The following is a 19,278-nucleotide window of genomic DNA, read 5'->3' on the forward strand; positions in this document are numbered from 1 at the left end:
TTCTGTATGTTCACTGTGCACAATTCCTGGAGCGAGGTCTTAAAATGCACCAATATAAATAAATAAGCATCATAGTTTATATTGCATATAAACTCTATATGTAATAGGGTTTTCCCTCCCAGAATCAGTGTTTTTCAACCTCAGACAAAGCTAACAACACGGGAGAGGTCTTTATGTTTTACAGGCTTTCAAATAGGAGCCTACTTCTGCTCGTTAGTGCCCTTGCCAGGGCTGAGAGCTGAGTCATTCCCACCCATCATCTGCTGAAACCCTTGGCTTTGCTATATGTCCGTATCAGCATCCTGATGTCTAAATAACTGCCTGGAAAACTTTGCATACTGGAAAATGGAAGAAAGTAAAAGATCTCTGGCAGCATATTCAGATATCTCATTTCACACAAGGCAGATATACTGAATTTGCAAGTATCAATAGAATGACTGAGGTTGTGTGCTAGTAATACAGTATTACATCTATGTGAACATGTAAAGTAAACCGGGACCTCTGTTCTGGTTCTGAAATGTAACCTAAGAGTGTCTTCTATGAGTCAGACTTACCTGGAAGCCACTCTTACAGCCAGAATTACAGAAAGAAACCCAGTCGCTTTATTCCAACAAAACATACATCAAGCACATTTTGCAACATTTTATAAGAAGTAAGACTTGGGTTGTAGTACTTGAAGACTTTAGCTTTGCATTTCTCACATTCTATACTCTCCTTGGCCTTTCTGTACATACCACCAAAGAAAGACCCCAGTGTGCTAGCACCCAGCCCATGAGGAAAAAATCCTGGAGGCATATGGGCCAGGACTGATGTGCTGCACAGGGTCATGAGTATGTTCACTTCACCCATAGACTGAGCCTCTGAAGCTCTTAGACTCTTCATAATACAGGGAGGACAAGGGACTTCAAGGACTGGAGTGATAACTTCTTTGCTTTTACCTCTTATTTCTTCTCACCAAGGCAAGTTTTATCTTAAACCTACCGACACTCTCAGAATGGGATAATGCCAACAAACCTTGCAATAGCAAGGAACGTGGATTTTTCTGCCTGGCTGCCTCCTTAGATCTTGCAGAAGCTTGCTGGTGAGTGCGTCTTCCTTGCATAGCAACATACTGCAGGCTGAATGCTAGGCTGCTGCCTGTCAAAGAGTGACACCTATAAATACAGGTTTAGGAGTGTGTGAGGAGGACTGAGCTTTGTCACAGCAGATAAAAACATAATTCCTTATTCCCTGAAGGCTGACATTGTGTATAGCTGTATGTAAACAGGTGTTGTTTGCCCCTGGCCAGCTGGTTGTTGCCTGCTCTCTGCCAAGCCAGGCTCTGTGTCATACTTGTGATGCAGTCCTGATGTATTAGAAGCATTTTCTGACTTTATTTTTATTTCTAAAAAGTACTGTGGCTTGTATTCAACCACTTCTGCCTTGGTTACTTTCAATGCTGGATGCAGCTGTGCTCTGTACTAGGGTGGGGAGGTGGTGGAAAGCACTGCTCAGCACCCCACTTCCGTTGTCATCTGACCCTACAGATGAGAGAAAAGAACAGCAAATGTTTGCACTTCCTTCCCGAAATCCCACCCTGACATTTTGCTTAATCAAGCTAAAAAGGCACACCGCAGCATGTCTCGTGTAGAGCAGCAGATGGCTCTCTTTCCCCTGAAGTCCAATTAGGAAAAGAAACGTTGGATGGTGCCTGTGTCTTAAGAGAAACTGCAGCCTTGTTAATTCCAGTACCATGGCTCCTTAGGGCAAGCTCTCGTGGTGCAGACAGGATACAGCTGTGATGATGTAGGAACACATTTGAAACTGTTTAACACTACCTATTCTAAATAGCAACCCTCAACCCTAAATGTTCATGTTTGCTTAGAAGATGAAGAAGGTGGCCTGGAAAAATATATCAGTGTTGCTAATCTAAGTCACAACATTTCCTCATGGAGCAAGGTAATGTCTCTGCTGTCAGATTATGAAGTTTTGTGGATAATAATAATAAAATAGTTGCCTGTTTCAGCATTCCCACATCCTTTTAAAGTATTTTTTTAAATTAGTATTACAACATACCTGTATTTATTTATGCCTTTTAAAAGAAACTGACTTTTCAAGTCTTGTTTTTCAAGATAAGCAGAAAAAATTAGCAGAGAAATACAGCTCATACTCACAATATAAGAATAATCTGGTTATTCTTAAATAGCTGGAAGCAACATAAGCAGAGTTCAATAAGTAAAAATTGAAATGCCTACTTTTAAATTTGCCTTAAGTCTCTATATGCAGTATAATATACAGCACTTTTATGTTATAAATGCCTAGCAAGGATATTTGTATTTTAGACTGATAATTTACAAAATTTAAGAATAAAAATTTGAGGTACCAGATCATTTGGACAATAAAAGATATGCACATGCATCCAAACAAAAAAATTCCTCAGGTTTCCCACAAAAGAGCAAGTTACAGTCAATCAAAAAAGAAATATTTAGGATGCTTTCAGCTGTGCTGTCCTTTTCTGCTGTAAAGTGAACATAAAATCATTACTAAATCATGCATAAAATGATGCTGACCCAATCAGAAATAGTTTATGTCACTCTGGCAGTACAATGTGTGTATCATCTGACTGGAAATACCCTGTCTGCTTCAAATGCCTCAGGGCTCCCTGTAGGCACAGATATTCTTCTCTGGGGGTTTATGTTGGGAGGGGAGATATTCATCATGCCCACTTTTCTTCTCATTTGTTAGTAAAGGCACTCCATGCAGTTCTTTTTTTGGCATTGGCCATGACAGCAGAAAGCTTGGGACTTTTCTCAGCAATGTTGCTTTCATGGGAAAGAAAGGAAGCATGGTTTCACGTTCTCTACAAAGTACTCCTCTGGGTTATATGGCAGTGCTCAGTTAGATTCAAAGAAGTGATTTAGGATTTGTATTGTTCAAATTTTAGTATTGTGGTAACCAGTGGCATTATAGATTGGAAGTACAGGCACTCTTGTTGTCTAGGCTCCCTTAAGTAAAGGTATTCTTCACAAAGGAAATGGGAGTAGCAATGATGTTAAACATTTCCTATTGAACAGCTGGTGTCTGTTCAGGACACTTATCTGTGCATGGAAACAGGGATTCATATTTATCCTCTTTCAGTGGCATTTAGTTTTACCTTTGCAGTGAATGCTGAATCTTGGGCAAGACACTGCACTGGGACTTTGTGGTGTCTTTTTTCTTTTTAACTTTAGTTGTTTCCTCATGTGTAGTAGCCATAAATGTCTTTAGGGAAAAGAGTAGATTTCCCATCAGCGCTGCCCCTCAGCCCTGTGATTCATTTCTGTATTTGCTGGGTTAATGGCTCTAAGTGCTTCACTGTAGGGATCCCCCTACCAAGGGATGTTGGAGAACTCCTCAGAAGTGCAATTCTTTTGTCACTGGGCTTATAAAAACATATGAATAGCTATAGTGCATGAGACGATCCATTTCCCTCAGTATCCTGTCTCTCACAGCAGTCAACAACAAATGCTGAGGGAAGGACTTGTACAGACGAAACATAGGATGATACATCCTCTGAATAGTCTCTACATGTTTGAATACACTGACTGGTGACTCAGATCCTTCCTGAGCTGAATGTGGTAACAGTACTCAGCAGTCTGACAGATTTGTCTGTCAAGACATTTATGCCATCTGTGTTTGAACCCGTGTAAAATTCAATATCCATGTTCTCTGTTGCAAGGAGTTCCACAGCTTAAATGTACACTATGGACAGGGATATACCTTTACAGTCTCAGACTAAGCATGCTCTGAGAAAAAATGCTTATTTTCTGAATCCCTAGTGAAGATTTACCTCTCCCTGTGCACATGCCTAGCCATGGAAACATTGGTTTTTAAGGCATTTTAATAGTGGTGAGTCAGATGCTGAAATATTAGGAGTTTACAGGTTTTGGTGTGTAGTTTATGAATTCTAGTGGTGTTCACAAATTTTGGACTTGTGCTTTTAGTGGCTTGGTTTAGTGGAATCTTCTACAAAACCACGTATTTGTACCTGCCTGGTGCCAGGCTAGAATGTTTCCATCCCATGATGTGGTGCATTTTAATATTGCAGTGCTGAGGATGATCAGGTCTGTGGCAAAATTAAATTAGCTGAATTATGTTGTCATAAAAGATGGAATGGGATAAAAGATGCTGTTATCTCATGGGTTATCTCAGTAGTTTTATCCTAAGCCTGCTGGGAAAGCCTGCTGGGAACTTGATTGTTAGCTGGATTTGCTGAAGTCCGGAGCTGCCAAAGAACATGCTGCAGCTGTCACATAAGTGTTTCCTAAAGTTGAATGAGAAGTCTGTACTGAAAGTTAATGAGGACATTTAAAAGAAGTATTTCCAGTGGCAAAGAACCTTTACTTAATCTCTGCATAATAGGTGAGATATCCTGAAAAGTATGTTTCTCTTGTCAATAACTAAGTAAATAATTTTTTCAGGGATCTCAGAAAGCTGGATGGAACCTGTCACACAGGACGGGATGATGTGCTTTTTTTGCTCAAGGAACACAATATGCTAACTAAGGCAAGAATCTGTTCATTAGGTGTGTAATAATTGGTAGTCTCTTGCTTAGCAGTGAATCTAGGAGACTTGAAAACGTGTCTTAGTGTGAGATCCTCTTGGTTGTGGAGATAGACAATGACTTTACCAGTTCTTACCAGCAGGGGTCTAAGGAAGACAGAAGTTTGAAGATTCTCAGATGAATGGTATTTAGGTGTGCCTAGCAAAACGAAACAAAGCTTCTTGCAAGAATAAAAACACTTGCTTTTGATGTTGATTTAAAAAATGTTGAATTCTGAAGGCCTAAATGTGGTGTGTTTTTACTAAAGCAGTTTGTTACAACCTTGCCCAATTATGCCTCTAATTCATCACTTTGTGCTCTGAAATTAAATCTAAACTTATGGTAATTATAATACTTTTGTAATGGAATCAGCCTACCTTTTCTTTTGCAAATCTTGGCAGCTATCTCAAGCTATTACATCTAGAGGGTGTACATAACTTTACATAAAAATACAATGGGACTATTACAAAACAAAAGAGAAATAAAGTGGGAAAGGAAGAGAAATAAGAGAGAGGGAGGAAGAAGGAGGGAAAGGATGTGATTCCAATTCAGTTAACTTCTAAAAAGCTGAACCTAGCCCTACAGCAGTGCTCAGAGTGCCTCAGATGAGTCATTTGCAGCTGAGGAGGCATTTGATATGTAGCTTTTTGATATGTTGCATGATGACTCGCAGCAGGTGCAGAAGATGCTATGTAATCCAAGTCTCTGGCTGTGGAAGCCAACCATCTCTCAGAGGTGCCAGCACTGTGGGGGTCTCTGGCACCCTGCTGCAAGCTCAGCCTCATCCTGCTGTGGAGCAGTAGAGCATCCATGAATCTTGTCTTTTCCCTCCTGCAAACTGGCTCCATGTCCTCATCTGCTGCAGGACATCACAGAATCACAGAATCCCAAGGGTTGGAAGGGACCTCGAAAGATCATCTAGTCCAACCCCCCTGCAAGAGCAGGGAAACCTAGAGTACATCACACAGGAACTTGTCCAGGCAGGCCTTGAATATCTCCAATGTAGGAGACTCCACAACCCCCCTGGGCAACCTGTTCCAGTGCTTTGTCACTCTCACAGTAAAGAAGTTCTTCCTGATGTTAACATGGAACCTCCTATGCTCCAGTTTACACCCATTCCCCCTTGTCCTACCACTGGATATCACTGAAAAAACCCTAGCTCCATCATCCTGACACCCACCCTTTACATATTTGTAAACACTGATGAGGTCACCCCTCAGTCTCCTCTTCTCCAAGCTAAAGAGACCCAGCTCCCTCAGCCTCTCCTCATAAGGGAGGTGTTCCACTCCCTTCATCATCTTTGTGGCTCTGTGCTGGACTCTTTCAAGCAATTCCCTGTCCTTCTTGAACTGAGGGGCCCAGAACTGGATGCAATATTCCAGATGTGGCCTCACCAAGGCAGAGTAGAGGGGGAGGAGAACCTCTCTTGCCCTACTAACCACACCTTTTCTAATGCACCCTAGGATGCCATTTGCCTTCTTGGCCACAAGGGCACATTGCTGGCTCATGGTCATCCTCCTATCCACCAGGACCCCCAGGTCCCTTTCCCCTTCACTCCTTTCCAGCAGGTCAACCCCCAACCTGTACTGGTACATGGGGTTGTTCTTCCCCAGATGCAAGACTCTACACTTGCCCTTGTTGAATGTCATTAAGTTTCTCCCTGCCCAACTCTCCAGCCTTTCCAGGTCTCGCTGAATGGCAACAAAACCTTCTGGTGTGTCAGCCACTCCTCCCAGTTTAGTGTCATCAGCAAACTTGCTGAGGGTACACTCAGTTCCCTCATCCAGGTCGTTGATGAAAATATTAAATAGCACTGGTCCCAGCACCGACCCCTGAGGGACTCCACTAGTCACAGACCTCCAGCTAGATTCTGTGCCATTGACCACAACTCTCTGCCTTCTTCCTTTCAACCAGTTCTTGATCCACCTCACTACCTGATCATCAAGCCCACACTTTCTTAGCTTATCTATGAGGATGCTGTGGGAGACAGTATCAAATGCCTTACTGAAATCAAGAAAAAGCACATCTACTGTTCTACCATCATCCCTCCACATAGTCACTTCCTCATAGAAGGCTGTAAGATTGGTCAAACATGACTTCCCCCTGGTAAAACCATGTTGGCTGTTCTTAATGACCCCCTCATCCTTGATGTGCCTAGAGATGGAGTCAAGAATAAGTTGTTCCAACACCTTTCCAGGGACGGAGGTAAGGCTGACCGGTCTATAATTACCCAGGTCCTCCTTCTTGCCTTTCTTATAGACTGGTGTGACATTTGCCATCCTCCAATCCTCAGGCACCTCTCCCGTTTCCCAGGACATACCAAAGATTATGGAGAGTGGCCTAGCAATGACCTCCGCCAGCTCCCTCAGCACCCGTGGGTGTATTCCATCTGGACCCATCGATTTATAGATGTCCAGATTGCATAGCTGATCCCTAACCCAATCCTCATCTACCAAAACAAACTCCTCCTTTGTCCTGACTCCTTCTGGGGCTATAGGAATCTGGGGCCTCTGGGGAGAGTCTGCAGGAGTAAAGACAGAGGCAAAGAAGGCATTCAGCACCTCTGCCTTCCTTATCTCTCTGGATCCTTTCTCCAGGTTATCTTGCAGTTGTTAATCCCATGAAGATTATAGTGTATAATTTACAGCTGTCACTCTCTCCACATCAGAATTTAGAAAGTAATATAAATGCTTAAATTCAGACCTCTAAATTTTCAGCCAAGTAGGCCAATACACCCCTTAGGAGCTCTCACTTTCTTGTGAAGTTTGTTTTTTGTTTTACCCTACACTTCAGGTAGCTGCAGGCAAACTGTTCTTTCTGGCTATTATGTAAAAGTCTTCCCCAGTTTTTCATAACTTTTGTATGTTTTTAGACACCCTACAAGTAGTTTTCTTTCTATTTGCTGGGGAGCATCAATCCTCAAGGGCTTTTAAGATGAATGTAAAGTATACGTATACTTTCTTTGTCACCCATGTCAGGGGGTAAACCCTGGCTTGACTTAGTTGGTGTCAATAGATCCACATTGCTCAGGTTCACTCCTGAGATAGCCTGACTATCTACATGTTGAATATCAATTGGATTGAACCCTGGCCTGATGCCTATCACGCAATCCTCTGTACCTCTTTGCAAGGTATATGTTGTAATATGCAACATGCACCATACTGCCGTACCTCACTGAGAGCTGAACAGTTATATCATGGACTTTCTGCCTCCTTACCACCAATTCTCATTTTAACTGTATTATACAGTGTATACAAACTGTTTGTCCTGGTGTCAAAATTTCTATTTACTAGAGAAGTCATTCAAATAGCATCCTGGTTGTGATATACATTATCTCAGTTAAGATGGAAATGCATGAGCATTGCAGCTAAGGGTAAGTGCAGTTGGAAAATCTTAACAACTTTGTTTCAGACATAGTAAGGAATGCAATTGCAAATTTCTGAGCTCTGTATCATCAAGTTTTGCAGTCTCAATCCTTGGAGCTTTTTAAGAACTTCCTGGATAAAGCCCCAAGTAACCTTGTTTGACCTCATTTCTCATCCTGATTTGAACACCAGGCTGGATTAGATGACATCCTGAGCTCTCTGCCTTGAATTTTCCTGTCATCCTGCAACCCCTCTCAGGGGTAAAAAATTTTAAAATATAGTTTGTTTGTTTTTTAATAGCTGAAGTAAATTACTGCTAAGGAACAAAATGAGAAAGAAAGAAGAAACTCTGAAAGAACTGCTGTTAGTGGTCAGAAGAACTACAGGGTGAATCTTCTGCTTAAAAACAGGGCTAGGAGGCCTCAGAAAGTTGTCTAGCATAGGGCACATTTCAGACATATAACAGCAATTTCCAAACATTCAGTTGCTAGAGTAAGGTTTGGAAAGATGTAGCTCTTGGTTCCACACCCTCTTCATTTAAATAAACACAACTGCTGCTGTGGTGGTTGGCAATTTAGCCCCTTAAATTTGATTGATGTACTGTATCTTATCTGATATATGTGAGCACAAGGTTCACATAATGCCTTTTTTGTTGCAAAGTAGAAGTTATATCTTAATTTTTGTTTATTTTAGCATTTTTGAACAGCATGAATGAATAACCTATAGTGGCATTACTCAAGAGCTAAATTTATTTAGACTTCGGCTTATTTGGTGACTTGGCATACGAAACCTTTAGTCATGTCCTTCGTAATCACCGACATTGGGCTCCTTGCCCTCCCTGCTTTCCTGTAGGCAGTGTGTGGTAAGAGTTAGTCCTCAAGGAGAGACAACTGGTATTCACCTGTATCTAAACTAAACACAAAGTTTTGTGCAAATTTTATAAATAGCATTGAGTATATTTTCAAAAACATAATTCTTAATCACTTATGTCTATAGAAGCCATTTTAGCTGTTCCATAAACTGATTCTGTAAGAAACAATTGTGTAACATGAAGCTGTCATTAAGTGATTGCCACATGGATGTAGTCTAATACAGAAGTTCTGAGTTGTTTTACCTACATACTTAATGTCTACCTACCTCTGCTCTAAATAACTATTTCTTCTTGATACCATGGCAGAGCTAGCTGGAAAGCAGGAACTGCTTTCCTTGGAAGTAAAGGTTCAGGAAGGTAAGCTCTGTTGATGTGCTTCATTTCTACTTTGCATTTGATTAACTTTAATGCCTAACTATTAGATCTTCTTACACTTTTCTCCCATAGATCAGACACTGTTATTTTCTTCCTATGAAAGTGTCATGGAAGCTTCTCTCAGTCATCTCTCTCTGATGAGTTAACATACGTATCTCTTTACTCTGTTGGTTTAGGGCATTGTCTCCATACCTTGATTTACTTTTGTGTGAAATCTGGGAAACAGGTTTGTCTACACTATGAATTGCTGTTAGGTCAGTCTACCTTTGAAAGAAAGCTGCCTCTGCCTACAGGGATACACAGGTCTATAGAACAGACTGCTGTACTAATATCCCTTTTTTATGGGAAGTGAATGCTGTAAATAGCTATTGCAGAAACACACATTCATTAAAATATCTGCCAGTTTTACCTACTTAAGTACAAGTAAAGTGACAATGTATGAAAGCATGTACTCCAGAATACTGTGATACACTACTTTCATGACATTATGGAAACACTGGTTCTAGAAATTCCTGTTTTTAAAGCTGTAATTTCAATTTACAGTTTATTTATAAGCTATAGTTTAAGATAATTGAACTCTTGGGGAGTTCTCACCATCCTTAAAATTAAATAGTGTGAATGCATACTAAATTATTTAATAAAAATAAGATTTTTCTTGGCTGTTTCATCAGTATTTACAATGTGGAGGGGTTGCACTGACATTTTGAAAGACTCCAGAGGACGAAGGGAATTTAGGCAGCTAAGATAAAATGATTAATGGAGCTTGGTAAATGGAATTTCATCACATACAATTGTAAAAACTACTGCCCTAGGAAAACAGATTTTTGAGGACAACATGTCATAATTTGTAAGTTTTTAACTTCTCTCACTTTCATAAAAACAGCATGTTTGTACATGTTTTAACATGCTCCTACTATATGACTGAGCATTTTACAATCAGATAAAAATGCTAAAATAAACAAAAATTAAGATATAACTTCTAATTTGCAACAAAAAAGGCATTACGTGAACCTTGTGCTCACATGTATCAGATAAGATACAGTACATCAATCAAATTTAAGGGGCTAAATGCAGCAAATAATACAAGAAAACTTAGTTCTTCATATCAAAGTTACAGAGATTTGAGCAAGGTGGAGGATACAGCTTTGAGTCCTGACCTCACTGAAGGCAATGATTTCAGTGCTAATAATTTCTGTAAAGCCAAGAGACTGCTCTGAGGATGCCTGCAGAGGAAATCTGAAAATTCAGCTATGCATAAAAACCTGTTATGGATACCACACTTACTTGCACCTTGAAAGACCTCCAGCACATCACCAACAAGAACATAGGGTCTTTTTGCAGTAATTCATTAAGTTTCTGTGAGATCTGTGAAGTGCCAAGAGCTATTGTTCTGGGAAAAACAGGGAGCAAGGTCCTAATTTTCATTCCATTATCCTTCTGCACTGTTCAGTAAGTTTAAAAGGGCTGTAAGGCAGAGATATTGAGAACTGAGATTTGTCTTTGCTGTAGGGGAACTTCTAGATTTGTAGATTTGCTCCTCAGATTTTTACATTTCCCATAGTATAATTTTATCATTCCTTCTTCAATTCCCTTTATTTCTGAATCTCATTTCTAAAAGTGAATCTCTCAAAATGTCATGAAGCCTTAACCATGATGTCCTTCTACATTTGATGTGCTTCCCAAAGGAGAGTGCTTTATTTTGTGGTATTTATAGATGCGGTATTTATAGTTGCAGTATTTCAAAGCACATATATAATACTGCACATAATAAAATGTTTTACAGGTTTGATAATTAATTTTTTATGGGTATGGTTAAAATGTGTACAGGTATTTTAATAATAAAAATTAAAATATTATGAAAATAACAAGCATATAATTCCAAGATAATAAGCTCTTTCTATGCTATATTAACAAAGAAGCTTTTTTCCTATTTGGACATTGCTTGCTTGTTCCCATGCCAGCCTTTGAATAAATAGAACAAAATCCAACACCTTCAAATAGGCCCTGATCCAAAGCTTGTCAAAATTGCTGTCTGTCTTTAGATTTGATTCATTGGATACTCAGTGGGGATACTTAATTTATAGTTACCTTACATTCTCTGCCGATAACAAGATATATTAACTACTTACCTTGAATCCTTTTAGACATTTAATAGAAATTGGTATTTTTAGGATGGGACTCGATTAATTTAGATGGCCACTTTTGAATGTCTGCTCATTCAGACATTGGTATCTTAATGAGTCTCATAAATCTGGTCTGAAAAGTGCCATCTTCACTCCATTGTGCATCTAGCAAATGTAAATAAGTAGTTGTAGACAATTTCAGAGTCCACATTTGACCAGGTGAATCGTACCCACTATGTTTGGGACAACAGTTCAAGTTGGAAGAGAATTTGCAAGTAACATTATTTATCAAGAGATATCTTCAGGTACTGACAAAAAAAAAATAATTGCAGCGCAGACCAGATTTTCATGAAGCTCCACCCTGATAGCTCAGGGCAAGTTTCTGTATGTGGCACACCCTTCATCAGCACAGTGTGAGTGAAAGGTTTTGACTCATCCCATCATCAGAACCAGCATCAGAAGTGTTATTACTGGGCACTGCTGGGAGAGCATTATATGCTATGCTCCTAACAGTACTTTCTAGCAACTGCAAATTCTTCAGGCTTACATCCAAGCAAGGAATGTACCCTCATACTGTCATGGAATGATCTTCCATTCACCTCTTTTTAACTATTTTCATATAATTCTTGTCCACTCACTATGAGTGATAAAACAGACTTTTGATTCCTTTCTAGTTCCATGAACTGCTGAATCACAGTTTCTGCTAGACCTCATCCAAAGCCTATTGAAATTAATTAAAAGATTTATCCATCCCCTAAATGAGCTTAGTTGCAGGCCTTGAGTTCAGTGATGCATAAGGCAACTGGCTAAGCTTTTGAAAAGACAGAATATTGTGCTGGAAGAGACTATAGTGATTTTCTAGTTCAAATTTCCACATAACATAGCTCTTCAGATTTCCCTGAATTTGCCTGAATTTCATGGAAACATGCTTTGTTTGCACCACAGTCTGGTTGAATGCCTACTGAATCCAGCTGACCAGCCAAGTTCACTGTCTAATGCTAAAAGCAGGACAGGACATTGACGATTCAAGTCCTCACTGTCCTCATTTTTGCTGACATTTCCCCCAGTATTTTAAGTACTGCAGTGCTCAGGTTTTTACATTTACCAAACAGTACTGTTCTTTATGTGTGATACTAGAGCAAAGCAGACCTTGCTGTGTGTGTGTTTATTTCCAGACAATCTTCACACACTTAGTAAGTGCTAAGTCCTGCAATCCTTCTTCTTTACCAGGGCAGAAATAGCTTTCCAGACTCTTTAAGGAGTCATTATAGTCTTCTGTGTTTTAAACACATTTTTATTTAGTGTATATCTAGGCTGCAACTCAAAGGTGTGATTTTAGCTGATACTAGTGCATATATTTGGGCTAGACTTAAGCTAAGTTGTATAGAAACACACAACAGTTGTTAGGTTCTTGAGACTGTAGCCAGTGCTGTAGATGACTTTTGCAGCCTTTACAGGCTCTGATTGTAAGAGGCCATGAAAAAGATTAGGTTCCTGGGGAGCAGTGAAGGTGGTAAAAGTGGAATTTTCATTATAGCGACATATCACAGATGGGAGTAAAATCTGAGTCTGGTAATGCTTGTTTAACCCCGAAATGTGAAAATTGAACAGAAGGGGATTTTTCAGCTAGCTTCCCTGGCTGGTATGCTGAACACAATGATAACCTGTTTTACCTCCCAAATTGTGTCTCCAGAGTATCCACTTCACCAGCTTGGAGCAGTTGAAGATTATTAAATGCTTTCACGCTAGGTTACACTCTTCCAAAATTATTCATAATATGCAGAAGTTAGGTCCAAAACAAATTTCCCTCTTATGGTGATCTCAATAAGTTGCTGTGCAGTTCCCTGCCTCTAGTTTTTTGCAGAAATTAGTCTCTCAGGTGTTTGTCAGAGCTAAGCATTTAAAATCTATTTAGACCTGAAGATACTGCCAAATGGTTGTTTCTATGCTCTTGACAATGATGTGTAGCTCTGCTAAGGTCTTTAAGTTAGTTAAATGCAGAACTCCTAGCAATTTTATTTGCCTGTGCTGGATGGACAGGTATGTTTTAGCTGAGGATGTTTTGTGCCCTATAACAGAAGCCAGCGATCATGCAAAAGTTTTTCAGATCTAGGCACCCTTAAGTTTAAATTTGACCAATTTAGCACAAACTGAAGTGCGGCTTGTTTTTGTTGGAGTTACCAGTCTGACCTAGATCAAACTGAAGAGTGACATGTAACTCCATAACAGAACCCTACTGTAGACAACAGTGAATGGGAATGAGCAGATTGACAGTGTGCAGTCCTGTAATCAGTCAGTAAGGTCACATGATAACTTATGTTTATCTGAGCACAAGTCTAATAGAACAAACAGTTGTTAGTAAGGTCATGTGGTAAATTATGCTTATCTGAAGCACATGTAAAGTCTAACGGAACAAATAGTTAACACATAGTGAGCATCAATAGGATACCAGCTTATTTTATGCTTTATATGCTTATTTTCCAATTACTCCTGGCTTATTTTTATTCTCTGCATACAGAGTAATGTGCAGAAGAGGTTTAAGATTAGGCTGGCTGCAGGGCTGAAGTTGGGTTAAAATTTGTTTGTTTTACCTCATATCTGCCCATTCTCCACAGTTTCCTATTTACATATTGTGCTGAAAACCACTGATGGGCCTGTATTCTGAATAGGGCCACTGAAATGTGCTGTTTTAGAAGTAAACCTTTGTCCAGAAAGAGCTGCATGGCATAAGCTGCAGAGCAGGATTGGGAGGGCTGCAGGCTGCAGAGCTGGGAGATGCTTAGTGGAGAATGGGAGAGATTGCTCCTGGGGCTGGCTTTCTCATGGGAAGCATCACCCAGTACAAGTACTGTCTATTTGGGTACAGTATTTAGTGTCATTTGGCCATCAAAGAAGGACCACATTTTATAAAAGAACGTAGGATTTGGAGTGGTGTTTTGGGGAAACACCAACTTATTTTACAATGAAAATTAGCAGTGTGGAGCTGCAGAGCACTTTTGAAAATCAAGACCTTGATTAGATGCTGGTAAGACGTCACTCTTTAAACTGTGTATGAGTGGACTATTATGTATTTCAGTTTTCTGCCAGCTGGGAACTTACTGAATCCTTATGTGCCACATTTGTTTCCTAAATGGTATGTTTAACCATGAAAATCCTCTACATGTACCTACAGCACAGTATAACCTGTTTGGAATGAAATTATGAAAAGCGGCTCTAAGTGTCTTCTGACAAGGCAGAGGAAAAATCAAAAGGTGGTATAACTCCAAAGGGGAAACTTCGTGTTGGATTAGGAAGGGGATGAACAGGGTATGTTCAGAGGACTTTGCGCTTCAGAGATCTCCAAAGTAGCAGGATTGTCATCCACTAATTTAACCTCAGTGCATGGACATACCTGTAAGAAATGGAGCTTGCATTGTTATGAAATGGTACCTAACCCTTAATTTCTCTTTATCCATTTCTTATCAGCAATATATCTATTCAGGACAGATGAAATCCTAATATTAATAATCCATTTCTTTTCTTACTTCCAACTGTCAGATTCCTTTATTGATATTTTTGTAGAACAAATCAAATACATATACAAAAGTATCTGTCAATAACAAGCCTTTGCAATAAAAAAGGAGGATGGGAGTCCACAATACTATTGCACAAATGGGCAAAATCTGTGACATTTGTATAGATTCTGCTAACGGACTTTTGGGCTACATCCACGCTAATGAATTAAACAGTGCCAGCAAATGTTCTTGGGACTGGAAGTCGATTGTGTCTAAGCTCAAGATGAGCTTGGCATGGTTTTGCCCTGGCCAGCAAGTGCTCTCTTGAACAGTTTGTTTGTGGTTTCAGTGTTGGCATAGACTATACCCAATAGGAAGTCCGAATATAGCCACCTTGTTTTGGAGACTAAGAGAGCTGATTAGTATTAATAGGTATAGTGGAGAGCCAGTTGAGCTCAGTGCCGGAGACTGGAGAAATGTGTACTGTGAGCAACTTCACCATGCAAGGCTGGGGTGCTTGGGATGCAGCACTAATTGTAAGTACTTTTCCCCACCATATCCAATGAAAGGAGTGACAGTGACTGTTCATCTTCCCTGCCTGTTTCTCACAAGCAATGAGTCAAGGACTTAGAAATAACAACAGCAAACATCTGCTAAATTTTGCCTCATCATGCATTTTTTGCAGTTGAGGAGCTGCCCAGACTGACTGATGCTCCAGGCATCAGCTGTAGTTGCTGTAGTATCACCCCTTCCCTAGCCTACAGAGGTGGCACCCTCTCTCCTGTCACTACACAGACTGGCACACCAAAAAGAATCAGCAGAAGTATGAAAACTTACAAAAGCAAATTTAAAAGACATGAAATGACTGCCTTGGATACTGTTAGAGCACAGCATTTATGTACATTTACCGTTTATACCTGATTTTCATAAGAACAAAACACGGTACTTCTATTCAGGGCTATAACTGACTGTATTTTGTCTGCGGAGGATGCCAGCCCAGCACTTGTGAAGAGGCAGGCTTCAAGAACGGGGTGGAATTTCTGAATGCATTAGTTTTTTTGCAAGGATGAATTGAAACATCTTTACGTGTGTATAGTCTACACAGTTACAATGAACATGCTAGAGGAACAGAATCTCACCCAAGCTGCTTCAGTGCACTTTTTGGGCTCTGAAAGTGGGTTAAGACATGTATGCAGGCATGACCGTATTTTTCAGGTACTGGGCACACAGGACAGCCCAGTCAGAGCTACATTATCAATCGGTTCACATTTAAGCAGCTATAGGACTCCCTTAATTTCTGACAGAATCGTTCTCCCCGTTCAGCCCCAGAAACGTTCTCTGCTTGCCCCCGCCCCCGCGCCCGAGCCCGAGCCCCAGGCCAGCGCGCCTCGGCGGGCTCGCCAAGCCTCTGCAGTGCAACCCCTTATCGGTACATGAGCAGTTCCCGACACAGGCTGCCACTCTGCTCCCCGCGTTTATTTTGTAGGACGTTGTGCTTGCCTGGGAATCCCACCCATTCTCCAGCTGCATCCGCCCGACGCTGTGGGCTGCCAAGGCTGCGGGGAGCAGAAACACACCCGTGGACGCAGTCGTGTGTGTGCATGTGCCCCGCTACCCCCCCCCCCCCCCCTTTCCCCCGGGCCGGCCTAGGGAACGCCCCCGGGTGCTCATGCGGCTGCCAGCGGCGGAGAGCGCCTGGCGCTGGGGCAGCAGCAGCCTCTCCCTTCCCTCCCCCGCCCGCGGCGGCGCCTCCCGCCCGGCCCCAGTCCCAGCTCCAGCTCCAGCCCCGGCCCGGTCCTGTCGTGCGCACAGCGGTGGACCCGCGGGCAGAGCGCACAGAGGGCCATGGCGCGAACCCTGGGCGCTGTCCTCCTCCTCCTCCTCCTCCTCCTCCTGTGCAGCTCCGCGGCGGCCGGGTACGTGGAGCCGGGTGGGTCGGGTGCGGGCGGGTGTGCGGGGCGCCGCGTCTCTCCTCCCCGCCCAGTGTGGGGCAGAGGGGCGCTCCCCCGAGGGCAGCCTGTCCGGAGCGCGGTCACGGCCAGCCCGCATCACCTCCTGCCCCTCCGCGGGTGCGACAGAAGAGCCTTCCAACATGTACCGTACGTTGTTATGTGGACACTGTTACTTGCCTGGGGATTTGCTTTCACTCTCTGCCCTTTCTCCCTCTGCCCGTTTGGATTTTCCAGCCCCATGTTCCTGGTGGCAGCTCCCTGGAACATCAGGCCTGGAGCAAACGTGAGTGTTGGGATAGCCCTGCTGCCGGACAGCCCAGCCCTGGTCACCGTAACGGGAGAAGTGATCAGAGATAACGAGACCATCTTGAGCAGGGAAATGGTCTTTGAGAAAGGTAAGAGAATGGAGTTGGCCTGAGAGGATTTAGATTTGTGTTCTCCCACAAGTATTTCGTTACTCTTAAAATATCACAGCTTCTAGATGGTACTAAAATAGGAACATGGAGTTTACCAAGTAGGAGTCACTTCTGGGAAAACAAAACAGCCTTGTATTCTGCTGGCTCTGTCTGCAGGTGGGTGATAGCACTGGATAGTGAGTGGTTGCATCAGTGTGCTAGCTCATTGTAAACTCTGAAAATAATCAGGTAGTAGCAAAGTGAGATGGATGTGGGGTTTCCTAGGAGTCGAGAAGTACTCTGGTCAATGTAGTGTGGCCACTGAAGAAGTAGTATTGGCAGAGCTGTTCACTGGTAGGCGTGTTGTTAAGGTGCAAGTTGGAAGCAAGTGAGTGGAATAATGGCAAGGGTGGAACAAACAAGGTGATACAGCATCTGGTGCTGGTTGCTTCTCATGCCCTAAGAAAGAGAGGACATGAGAACAACAGGAAAATGGAGATGACTGTGTCAGATACCATTATTTGGAAGCTCTGCATTTGCAGAAACATAAGTTTTCAAGGATCAAGAACTGAATCATGGGACAGGTTGTGGATTGATGATAAGTAAACCTTGTAACAGGCTGATTTAATGTATGACGCCTTATGGGCAGCAGCAGAGTAGTGGTGGCAGCTCTGAGTAGTTGGAGAGCTGAGGGATCTTCATCATTGCCCCTTTTTATAAAGGGCGGCTGGGAGCAGAAGCATAAGATGTCCTGCCTGAGACTTGCCCTCATGAGAAGAAAATATTTTTGTCTGGATAATCCAGCTTTTGGACTGCTCGTAGTGTGAAACAACATAAATGACACCCAAGCTCTAGCTTTTTATTTGTCAGGGGAGTCTGGGGGCAGCATGAAGTCCTAAAAAAATTCTACACTGCTGTAATAAACTTTCTTCTTGTTGGTGTCAGCTGATTTTTCTGGAATGTCTTAATGTAGATGCCTTAATTGGAAGCATCACACCTTCATTTCAAAGCCTTCCTGAAACCCCACCTCTCTTCACAGCCTATATACTCTGAGGCTTTGAGTGTGATGGAGTGCATTTGGTCAGATTAAAAGATTCATGGCCCCATATGTAGAGAAGCATGTCTGACCCAAACTCATCTGGCTATTTCAAGTATTCTGAAAAAGTTTTCCAGACCTGTGCCTTGGCAGGCTTTACTTCAGGTTAGGTATTGTTTATCCACTCTAATTCTATACTGTTATCAGATGTTTATCCTCCGGCAGCCAGTGTAAAAGCATAATCCTGAGGCAAATTTTCTGTTGTGCTATGGGTAAAAAAGAAAAAAGGCGATAAGTGTTCATTCCTGATTTAAATCAAATTTATGTGCCTAATCTGTTAGTGTCCACATCTAACACTGATAGTTGTGTTGATGTATGCCTAAGGCAGTTACTTTAGGAGGACAGATTTGCTGTTGTCTAAAATCTGCATGTGAATGAAACAAGCAGGCTGTTATGCCTATGGTCGTTTATTTCAAGTCTCCATAACACTACATGCCATATTTAGATCCTGCTTATGCAAAAGTACAGACCAAGCCTATTGGGCTAAACATGGTGGTGGAGTCAGCAGTGGATAAAGGAACATTCTTACTCTGTGGAGAAAATAATGTATTTGTTACGCTATTAGTAGTGAGCTTGCCTCTTTAATGTCATAATTCCTCCTCAAACCTTTCCTGACAATTTTTTAATACAAAAAAAAAAAAAACAAGAACAAAGCAAACCCAAACCAAATTATTTGCTGTTTTTTTTTTTTAAAGAAAAAACTGTATTTTCCTTTCCTTCCACTAACTATGCTGGCTGCTTCTGTTCTGCTTAACATCAAGTTCAGTGAGCTTCAACCTATGTGGTGTTATCCTTTTCAACATTTAAAAGCAGACAAGCGACTAGTAATTCCAGGCATGTGACAATGCATGGTTGTCTCTGCACAGCACACAGACAATGCTTGACGCTAGGAGTTGCTGAAGTCAGAGTGATGATGGGTGATAGGAACAGGAATGACACTTTATCAGGCTAGATACAGTGAGGAAGAAGAAGAAATGCTATAGTACATTGCTTGAAATGCACGGATTTATTGCTAATTTTCAATCTTTTTCCTGGCTTTTAAATAT

General features: G+C 41.6%; 1 protein-coding gene across 1 annotated transcript in view; it reads left to right on the forward strand.

Moving 5' to 3' along the window:
- The first annotated feature begins 16,619 nt into the window (after positions 1 to 16,619).
- Positions 16,620 to 19,278, forward strand: part of CD109 (CD109 molecule) — an 86,845-nt gene continuing 84,186 nt past the window's right edge. The window contains exons 1-2 of the mRNA XM_005153164.3: positions 16,620 to 16,705; positions 16,976 to 17,136. Of these exons, the coding sequence (XP_005153221.2) occupies positions 16,635 to 16,705; positions 16,976 to 17,136 (232 nt within the window). The 5' untranslated portion in view covers positions 16,620 to 16,634. The remainder of the gene's footprint in view (positions 16,706 to 16,975; positions 17,137 to 19,278) is intronic.

Source organism: Melopsittacus undulatus, chromosome 3, assembly GCF_012275295.1.
Source record: "Melopsittacus undulatus isolate bMelUnd1 chromosome 3, bMelUnd1.mat.Z, whole genome shotgun sequence".
Classification (NCBI taxonomy): Eukaryota; Metazoa; Chordata; class Aves; order Psittaciformes; family Psittaculidae; genus Melopsittacus; species Melopsittacus undulatus.